This window comes from Lathamus discolor, chromosome 6, assembly GCF_037157495.1.
Source record: "Lathamus discolor isolate bLatDis1 chromosome 6, bLatDis1.hap1, whole genome shotgun sequence".
Lineage (NCBI taxonomy): Eukaryota > Metazoa > Chordata > Aves > Psittaciformes > Psittacidae > Lathamus > Lathamus discolor.
In genome coordinates, this window is record NC_088889.1 from 70,313,030 (window position 1) to 70,322,794 (window position 9,765).

General features: G+C 44.3%; 1 protein-coding gene across 1 annotated transcript; it reads right to left on the reverse strand.

Annotated features, from left to right (window-relative positions):
* Positions 1 to 5,694: 5,694 nt before the first annotated feature.
* FGF4 (fibroblast growth factor 4) lies at positions 5,695 to 8,779 on the reverse strand. Its single transcript, XM_065686101.1, has 3 exons — positions 8,476 to 8,779; positions 7,562 to 7,665; positions 5,695 to 5,871 (listed from the first exon to the last, which is right to left on the reverse strand). Exons 1-3 carry the CDS (start codon positions 8,777 to 8,779, stop codon positions 5,695 to 5,697), a joined length of 585 nt encoding a protein of 194 aa, XP_065542173.1.
* Between the last annotated feature and the right edge of the window lie 986 nt (positions 8,780 to 9,765).

Here is a 9,765-nt window from a genome sequence, read left to right on the forward strand (position 1 = left end):
ATGCAGCACCTTTTTTCTCAGGAGTTCTGACCCATTCAGAGCCCAGGATGGATGGTGTTCACTGAATGATCACCCATTCCCTGGTTTATTTCGCTCACCCACAAGCTGTATGGCCTACTTATCCCCCTATTAATATATTGATGTATTAATAGATATATTCTGAATATTGTTTAATGCAGCTTGGAAACTGGGAGGTAGAGCGCAGAGTTATTAATGTCACAAAGGTGCAGTAATGTGAAATGCCCAGGTTGAAACCTTCCCGGCATGGTATTTCATAGTGCTTGTCATTACCCATCATTTATAGCCACAACACAGCTGCAGCTAAGCTGAGTTTCAGGTGCTCACCAGCTTCTCCACACTTCATGGTGTCATGTCGGGCATTCAGAAGAGGAGGGCTGGACTGCTTGTTTTATGACATTACAGGTTTCCTGGTGGCAGAGGTGACACTAGTATCTGATTCTCCAGCATGGCACTGAACTGTTCTCTCCTCAAAAGCCTTCCATTCACTGTACAGTTCCTGCCTCTGTAACAAAGCATACAGGGGCTCTATTAGCAACTGTCATCTTCATTTCATTCACTTGCTTCGCTTCCAGCACAGAACCATTCAGGTTGCAGGCCCATTGGCAGCAGGAGACTTTGCTAAGGAATGGATCTCAAAATTCAGGTTGTCTTCAGCATGGGCAAGATACATCTTCTAATACCATGCTCAAAAGAGGTTGCATCATATTGGGACATGCTACAAGAAGGAAAAAAATCATCCTTGGTTTTCAGAAATATTTGTTTAGATTTTAGAAATTCTGAAGTATAAATAGTCTTAAAAATAAAAAACACCCCAATCAATCAGTTCTATAGACAGCACTGACCAGCTTCTTTTTAATGTATCATGACACTTACAATACAAGAAATTGTCATTGTTTTACATTAGATAACTGTCTGCCTTAAGTGACTATGCATAGACATTTCTTGGCATTATATTAAGCTATTTTTTTAAGTAAATAATTTTTAAAACAAACAGTTCAAGTATTTCTTATTTGAAGACTGTAAATCACAGCTGGTGTGCAGGAAACTGAGATCGTGCTGTGCCTCCTTTTTGCATGTTGTATTGCCTGAAAGCAGCTTGGTATTACAATTTTGCACTATCCCATCTATGTTTTGATTATTGAGTAGAACCGAGGTAATTTTGTTTAGGGTTTTGGTGGTGTTTCTTTAGCTTCAGACTGGGTTTTCTGCGTTAAAAATCTGTTCCTATCTGTGCTTGGCAAGCAATACTTCATGCCTTATAAAGGGAGCTACAGTGTTTCAGGGAATTGCTTTTAACTTTCTTGCTGAAGTGCCTGCTAGTCTTTATCAAAAGACTCCTCTCCCCTTAACAGACTCTCTTTAATTGGCCACTTGCATGGTCAGTTAACATACTGGGATGGAAACCAAGTGGTAAAGTGTGAACAACCGAATCCGGCACTATAAACACAGTCGCCACTCTGAAACCTGGGGCTATTTATATACAAGGCAGTGTTTTGTCATGTTGATTTTTATTAGTGCGGATTAGACACAGACAACTTGGTAGATGTCACACATGAGTCAGAAAATGTTAAGCACCGACCATTTCAAACCTTCCAGGCTGTAAAGGAGTGATAGGGCTTGGAGCCTTCATCTGTCCTTCCCCTGGCAAGCAGGGGCCTGATGCGGGGACATGTTGGCACTGCTCCTCTTCCATTTATCCTACAGGACAGGCTGGACCATCCCAGGATGGGGGGAGATGTGCCTGGCTTACAGAAGGGGTTAATCCATCCACCAAGGTTTTTGGTTGTTCTGTGCAGAGAAATGTTTGGTAGAGGCTGGCAGAAGCACTGGGCATACCTGGAGCATGACAATGCTCTCAGGAGTGTTGCAACAAGTGATGTATCAGAGCCTTTCTTGGGGGGGTTAAAATTAATTTTCACTGTGAATGCATTTCTTTTACTACTTCCAAAGGCAAGGTAAGGAAAGTTGGCTGAGCAATGAAACAAAAAATGGGTGATGCTAGAGGAGGAATGTTTCTCTACCATAGGTGCAGTACCAGTGCTCTGGGTGCTATGAACCTGCCAAGCTACTACTCTGAAATCTTACCTTTCTAAGAGCCGAGTCTTAGGATTTGTCTTCAATCTCATAATTATAATCGGATATCTCCCAAAGACTGAAATATGTTTTTATCCCTGGCCATAATTTTTTGTTACTATTATGGAAGACCTAGCAGTAATAAATTTACCTTTGCTCTTTTTTACAAGCATTGTAAACAATACAAATTAATTACGAAAAAGTATTATATACGTCTGCATGCCTATTTATTCTGCCTCTATTGTTAGAAGCATTAAGCATGCTGCAGCTATACTTGTCCAGTCAAAAAAACCCCACCTGTGCTACATATTTATAGAATTCAGTGAGAAATTGCTCTTGGAGTGAGGGCACTGGTCATTCTCAGCTCATCTGTTGCATCCCCCTTTCTAGGAACAGGAAAAAGAATATCACTCAGTGGAAAATGGAGAAGTGTGTGTTTTGGGGTGTGACTTTCTGTTTTGCATGGCTCTTACTTAGCTGAACACACTCCCTTTTCCATCAGGGTGTGCCAGATCAAACTTGAATATTGTAATTCCCATTGCATATTCCTCCCTAATCTTTGGAAGGGGGTTAAAACTGCAAATACAGAGATTCAACATAGTGTGCACGCGTGTCTACAAGTGCATATGTATGAGTATTTGTAAATAAGAGTTGTGCAAAAGAGTCTTGGCGTAAATTGTGCTATACAGCACTTCGTCTTTCTATGCACATGTATGAGTATAATCACTAACTGTAAAAAGAGACAGTATCTCAAATCAAAGAGGTAATCCTACAAATTCTTGCATCAGTGTACTACTTCACAGGGCAAGCAAGCAGCACTCATACAAACCAAGAAAAAGGCAATCAGGTTTCATTTGTAATGTTTGCATCCAAAAAACTCTAAAGCCGGTGTGTGTTTTGGATCCTTAACACTAGATGCTGCACCAAAAGCTGCTCTTGTTAATAACCACACATATAATACATGTAAGAATACTAGTGCGCGGCAGATGCAAGTGTGCATATCTGTTACCAAGCTCGGGAAGCTGGCTTTTCCTGGACTATTTCCAACTTTGGCAGGGGGAACTTTAGCTGAGTAAGAAATCCAGGCTGTCATTCGTGAAGTAGCTGGCATAGGCGCAAAGACTCCCCCCTCTTTGGGAGAGTAAAATAGCAACTTTTTGTCTTCCATTGCAGGATGCATTCTCTTCTAAAGAGTTAAAATCAATGCCAGGGTGCCATACCTTGTAAACGTTTACCATTTATTATGCATTTAAATGTGCACAGCACATACACCACAGTCTTGAACAGCACCTGTATAAAACTACAGACAGATTCTGGTAAATGGTGAAAGCTCATCCCATGTAACATTGTTATCAAGTTTTCATCACAATACTTCAAAGTTACAACAACTATTTCTGAATGTATTTTGTGTGAGGCCGTCAGTTGTGGATTTAATGGAGTGAAAAGTGACAAAGAACCATTCCCAGAGAAAAATCTTAGTGATCTGGTTTTGCCATCTGAAATCTGGAACAACATTATTGATTGTTAGAGGTAGTGGTGATAATTACACAATGATGACTCACATATAGAAAATATAGGATGTACAGAAATCCCCCAAATTACAGGGAAAAAAATATAACAAATCCTTAGGCATGACATTTCCTATGCACTTTCTCTTGACTTGGCTTCCTTTTTCTTAATTGTTCTTTTTGTTTGATAGCAGCTGCCTTAAGATCTGGTCCTGGTCTGCTCTGGTCTTACTGAACTTTGATGAGTCGATTTTGTATTCAAGGTCATGTACAAGTAGGGGATACAGGCAGGTTTATACCATTACGAAGGAAAGAAGGCTTTTGTGTAGGAATGTAAAGAGAAAACAAAAAAAGCTGAACTCAGATTTTCATGTAGTCAGAAATAACTAGCTCAGATTGGAAGATCATCTGTAAACATCCTCTAAGTCATCATACATGGTTAGTTCTGGTTTCCACTTAACGTACTGATTCCCCGAGGATGAGGCATCTTTTAAAAAAAAGGAAGAAAGAAAGAAAAAAGGACAAATGGATCCTTTTAGCGATCCCCCCCTAATCAAACCTTTCTTTTCCTTCATCACACTAGTGACATGAGTTACACTTACAAAATATATAAAGAAAAATATAAGGTTACTTGATGACGATATAGTACTGCAGCCTGACAGCTGTCTGCAAATATTTTCACCATGATTGTCCTTACTAAAAGTAAACCACTGGGTAAAGATAGCTCAAACGTGACAAGGCTCAAATAGGATGCAACCAACTCTATCCTGAATAGTTCTGGCTACATATGGAAAAAAAAAGAGATTTGGGATTGCGATTGTTCCCCCATGCCCTCCTCCAGAACTGTAAGACTGAGCAGAAAATCATGTACCTTCCTTCCATGCAGATTTTGTTAGGAGGCTGGCTTGGAGAATTAGTGAGGTAGAAATTAATCAGCTTTGTCAGGGAATGAGACAGAAAAAAGCAGCATATTTCTCCTTCCAAATACTGCACCAAAAAGGATAAATAGTACAAAACAACCTCAACTCCTTGCAATTAATCTAATCTCTCTGTGGAGCTTGTGGTTTTTACCAACCAGCGAAAGATTTTTGCCTTTTAAAAACTGAGGAGTATTAAAGAGTTTCAGAAACATTGCAAAATGAATATAGTCTCCAAATATGAAAGGGGATTTGATTTGAAGACAATGTAATCGGTTCACAGTGGCATGTTGCACAGTGCGCTCATGGAGCGAGGGACAGACACATTTTGTTTTAGCTTAATGCCAAGCAATCATATGCAGTATACGCTTCCATTGAAGGCCTCAAAAGATTGTATGCTCCTGTTGATATAAATAATAAACCCCAACCCCAATCCTGCTGAGTTTCTATAGGTACTTCAGCCTCTCTACTGCCTGGCAGCTCTAAGATGGACTGCAGGAAAGTTCAAAGTTCAGCACTGGCAGATCTAAAAACAGATTTGGGGGGTAGCCCTTCAGCACCAAGGTAAATTGATCCTGTTCCAACGAAATAGCAACTCTGCACAAAGGAGGTCAGGCATTGTGTGTGGCTCTATGCTGGCATCCCACCCAGGCATCCCTTCGTTCCTTCTTGGAGGCAAAGAGCTTCTTTGGGAATCACGGGGGAGTTTGGAGAACACACTGAGCGGAACAAAGCCACCATAACAAACAAACAAACAGACACATGAACAGTGGTAGACACCATACAACACACGAAAAGTGCAAAACATTGTACTAAAGGAATTGAATTCCACCTGGTTTAGGACACGGAGTAGCAGCACACCTGTGATAACTTAGAAACAAATTAAATAAACCACAAAGCAGAAACCTTCTACTGTTGCACCATGAAATGAAATACCTTGGGTCAGGGGTTTGGTTTTTTTTCAGAAATTAAAAAAAAAACAACAAAAACACCCACAAATAAGAATTGGAACTATAAATAACCTTTGTGGCAATATATACAGATTTAAATAATTAACTTAAATATCTTACACCTACTCTTGCATAAAACTCTCCAGTAAAAGTGCACCATGTTTCATTTCCCCAAACGTGTCTTGCGTCTTTGCCTGTGCTGAGGTAGGTCTGAAGGGAGATGTCTCAGATTCTGGGTAGAAAATGTGTCACTGTCATTGTGGGAGATACTTTATTGCCTTTCTTTGTTCTTCCATTTTTGCTCAGGGCTATATACATCCCGGGATAAATCCTGGATTCGTAAGCATTGTAGTTGTTTGGCAGGAGAATCTCTTTGAATTTGCACTCATCATTGAAATGGGTCTGAAATTAAAAGGATAGAATGAGATGGAAGGAATTTTACACATCAGATGTGGAAATACGCTTGCTACCAGGTGTAGAAGGTGCAGCTGACTCCCCCCAGTTAGTAACCTTTTGAAGTGGTCACCCAAAAGAAGCTTCAAACAGGACTCAAGATGCAGAAGATGATTTAAGATGCTGTGTCCAGGCTGAGCATGTCCGCCTAAAGGTGCGAAAGACACCCATAGATCTTGTGGGAGAGGGGCACATTTAAACAGTGCTGCAGAGGGATAAGGCCCAATTCTGCTGCCCTGCTCATTTAATTGTTCAGTGGTTGTCCTACCAGCAATAAATTGCCTGAGAAGCTTCAGAAAAATCTGCTAGCATTTCCTTATGTTGCTTGAGGAGAAAGAAGCATTTTAAAGACACCGAGCATACACAGTATTTTCTGTTTCTTCGGTTTTAAAATCTAAGGAAGGGTTTGGATAACTTATGCTATCCAAAGGGAAAATAGAGCTGACAAAAGGCACACTTTCAGTGAAGAGGTTTCATCTGTAAATACAAAGAGGGACGGGTGTTACAAGCGTGTTATCTGGAGAGTAACAAATGAACTCATCTCTTACTAGTGAGCAAAAGCCTAGGGTTTTTTAAAGGAAGTCTCAGCCTGCCAAGATGAATACTACGCTGGGAATTACTTTATACAGGACACTGAAGCAGCAGACTTACTAAGAAATTATGCAAAGGGGACTCCTGCACTTCGGTGACTGATTCTGCCTGACTTTTATAAACGTCAAAATCCTCTGTAACAGGACTGATACCCCAGAAGGTAATTCTGGATGCTTCATGTCTTCATGTGAAAATGCCCTAGGTAACTTTGACATGGTTTGGCCCTTCCTCAGCCCAAGTTCCTTGAAAGCATCATTGAGAAACATGAAATAAAAAAGCCATGGGTAAGAAAGGAACATGGGTTTGCATGGAACATGCAGGTCAGTAACTTTTACAGAGGTGAACTCAAAAGCAGGAGGTCAGCTCAACATGGGCAAAGACACGCACTGCTGTTGTCCGCCTCAAGTGTATTTTGTAAAATGCCTCTATCATTTCCACAGATTCAGAGTCAAAAAGATCTGTATTGTACCCTAATAGATCTGCCTTCTTATAGAAGTCCAAATCCTGAGAATGCTGAACTGATGGGAACAGACTCTCCAATCAAGAGCACTAACAAAGAGGGATCAATAGGTATGCAATAAGAACTGATCCATCACATCATAGAGGATCATTTGTGGGGGCCTCGCTGATCCCAAGTTCAAGTGCCCTCTGGGAGATGGAATGAGCAATTGCCATGCCTGCTTGAGGCTGTTTGTACTTAAATATAAGAAAGAGATGGATGGAGGTTAGCTTGAGGTCTTGCCACACAAATTGACTACTCTGTTAGTCTATGTGGTAGGAAAGAAGGATACCATGGTTGGGTGACCATAGTTTTTATGAGGGAACCAAGGAAAAAGCATAATGTAAAAGAGTGGGTTTCACTTCAAAATCTCATTAAGCAGCATACCTGGGAAGCACACCTTCTAATAGCAAGGCAACAGGGGCTACTTTGTGTTGTCTGACCCAGGAGGGGCAATGAGGGGCTTGGGCAGCTTTTAGCACCATTCACACCTCCCAACCCAGCTGATCATGGCTCCCTCCCCCAGGCACACACTCGGTGGGTACTTACAGATCCATAGAGTTTCCCTTTGCTATTCATGGCCACGAAGAGTCCACTTCTAACACCAAATATGCTCACCACTCCTCTTTCCACGGGGGAGATTTCCAGCAGACCTACAGAGGAGACACAGGAATCAGGGAGACAAAGGGCTGTGCCCAGAAGGAGTGTGTGGTGTCAATGCTGCCCTCACCTAGAAGCTCTCATTCCCGGCTTGGTATGGATCCCCATGCCCAAGCACCGCAGTGAGTGGCCGCAAAACCCCAGCCTCATGCTCAACGTGCTGCACCATGCCCCATGCTGGGACCTCTCTCCTTTTAGCCAAGTATCTATTTTTACTTTGCCCCCAGGCATCCTCCTGTGTAGACGAGGTTAAAATAAGCCAGAGTTTGTGCTTGGGGGGAACGAAACGTTTGTCATCATGCAGCTTATATCCCCCCTCCCGGATCTTATTGTTTCAGTTGGATATCAGAGCCATGGGGCCACGGGCTTAAGTCCCCAGCAGATGCTTTTCAAGTCTGGGGGAGAGCTGCGCTCTCCCCGGCCCCTTCTCAGACTGGGCGGCCCACGATGCTGTGGACCCTCCAGATGTTGAGCCGGCCCCGACACCTGGTGCCTGCCGGTGGCAAGCACGGCGCCGAGCAGCGCCCGAGCCGCTCCTCTGGAGCCCCCAGTGAGCTCCGCCGCCACCCCGCTGCCCCCGGCGCCCTCCGCCCTTGAGGAAGCAGAGGTGGGCAGCCCGGAGGTGCCGTGGACGGGCGAGATTGTTAGGGTACTTGGAGATCAGCCATGCACCCACACTTTTAGCCACACAGCGCTCTACGAGGCAGGTGAGCCGCTCTGTGCCCGCGGAACCTCCCTCGAGGGTGGTTCCGCGGGCGCGGAGCGCCTCGCCTTCCCCGCCACGGGGGTCGTCACCGGCTTACTGTATCGATTCTCGCTGTGGATCCCGTCGATACGGCCGTCGGGCAAGACCTGCATGTGAAAACCGATGCCCACGTTGCAGTAGAGGCGCCGCAAACGTTTGATACCCAAGAGGTAGTCGCCGTCGCGGGCGGCGTCGCGGCGCTCGGCCGGGAGGCGAGCGACGGAACGGGCGAAGAGAGCAGCGTCCCAACGGCGCTGGCGGGGCCCGGCGGGGTGATGACTCGGGAGCGACCGGCCGCGGACGGCTCCCGGCCATAGCAAGCCCAGGAGCAGCGCCGGCAGCAGCGCCGCGGGGAGAGGCATCCCGGTTTAGGGGCTCCGAAAGGACGCTCACCCCCCAGCTCCCGCTTTATACTGAAGTCAAAAGTTGGAGGAGGAAGGGGGGAAAGAGAGAAAAAAGGGAAACCAACCAAAAAAAAAAAAACCCAAACCCCACCAAAAAGCACCCCCAAGACAGAACACACACACAAAAATAGGGGGTGGGGGGGGGTGGGGGGTGGGGGGGAAGAAAAAGCGAGGCCGGAGGGGAGGAAGAGAGTCCCGCGCTCAGTTCCCGGAGGATTTGCTGTTTCCCTGTGCTGGCTGCATGGAGAGGAAATCCCAGAAGCAAGAGCTTCTGAACTTGATCTCAACTCCAGGAGTCTTGTCTGAAGTGCTGATCTTCTTCTAATAGCTGCTCAGCCATAGCGCTTCAAGCCCTAGCCACGATATTTATATATCCATGTGCGTTGGTACCTATTACATCACCACCTACTGCTGTCTGCTGCAGCCCTCCGGTTTAGCTGAAAGTCAAATTATCACCCCTAGATGCTTAACAGCTCCGAAGCGTCTTGAAGAGAACGGGGGAGCAGCACTGGTGCTAAACGAGAGGGACAGCACAAACTTTTTGGAAAGAAAAGGTCATATTTTGCGTTCGTCACAGTGGCTTCCTTCTTTCCCTTCTTTCCCGTTCTTTCTTTTCCTCCCTTTCTCTCTTCTTTCTCTCTTTTCCTTCCTTTCGCCCTTTTTTCTTTCTGCACTCTTCCTTCCTTCTTCTTTACTTCTTTCTCACTTTCTTTCCTCCCTTCTTCCCTTCTTTCCTTCTCTCTCCCTTTCCTTTCTTCTTTTCTCTTTCTTCCTCTTTTTCTCTACAAATGCTAACGCAGGACACAAAAAATCAAAGAATGCCCAGCGCACTCCCCCTCCCAACACAATGTATGACTTTATGGAAATCTGTGGAATTTCGGCTTTTGCTGTATCCAAGCGACATGTTTTACAGTTTGCTGGATGCAGAAAAATTCCCTTCATTA

Excerpts from the sequence above, each read along its gene's own strand:
- FGF4 (XM_065686101.1), bottom strand. The coding sequence starts at position 8,779 with ATGCCTCTCCCCGCGGCGCTGCTGCCGGCGCTGCTCCTGGGCTTGCTA. Across the intron at positions 7,666-8,475 it reads CCACAGCGAGAATCGATACA|GTCTGCTGGAAATCTCCCCC; the intron begins GTAAGCCGGTGA and ends TCTCCTCTGTAG. Across the intron at positions 5,872-7,561 it reads AAGGGAAACTCTATGGATCT|ACCCATTTCAATGATGAGTG; the intron begins GTAAGTACCCAC and ends TTTTAATTTCAG.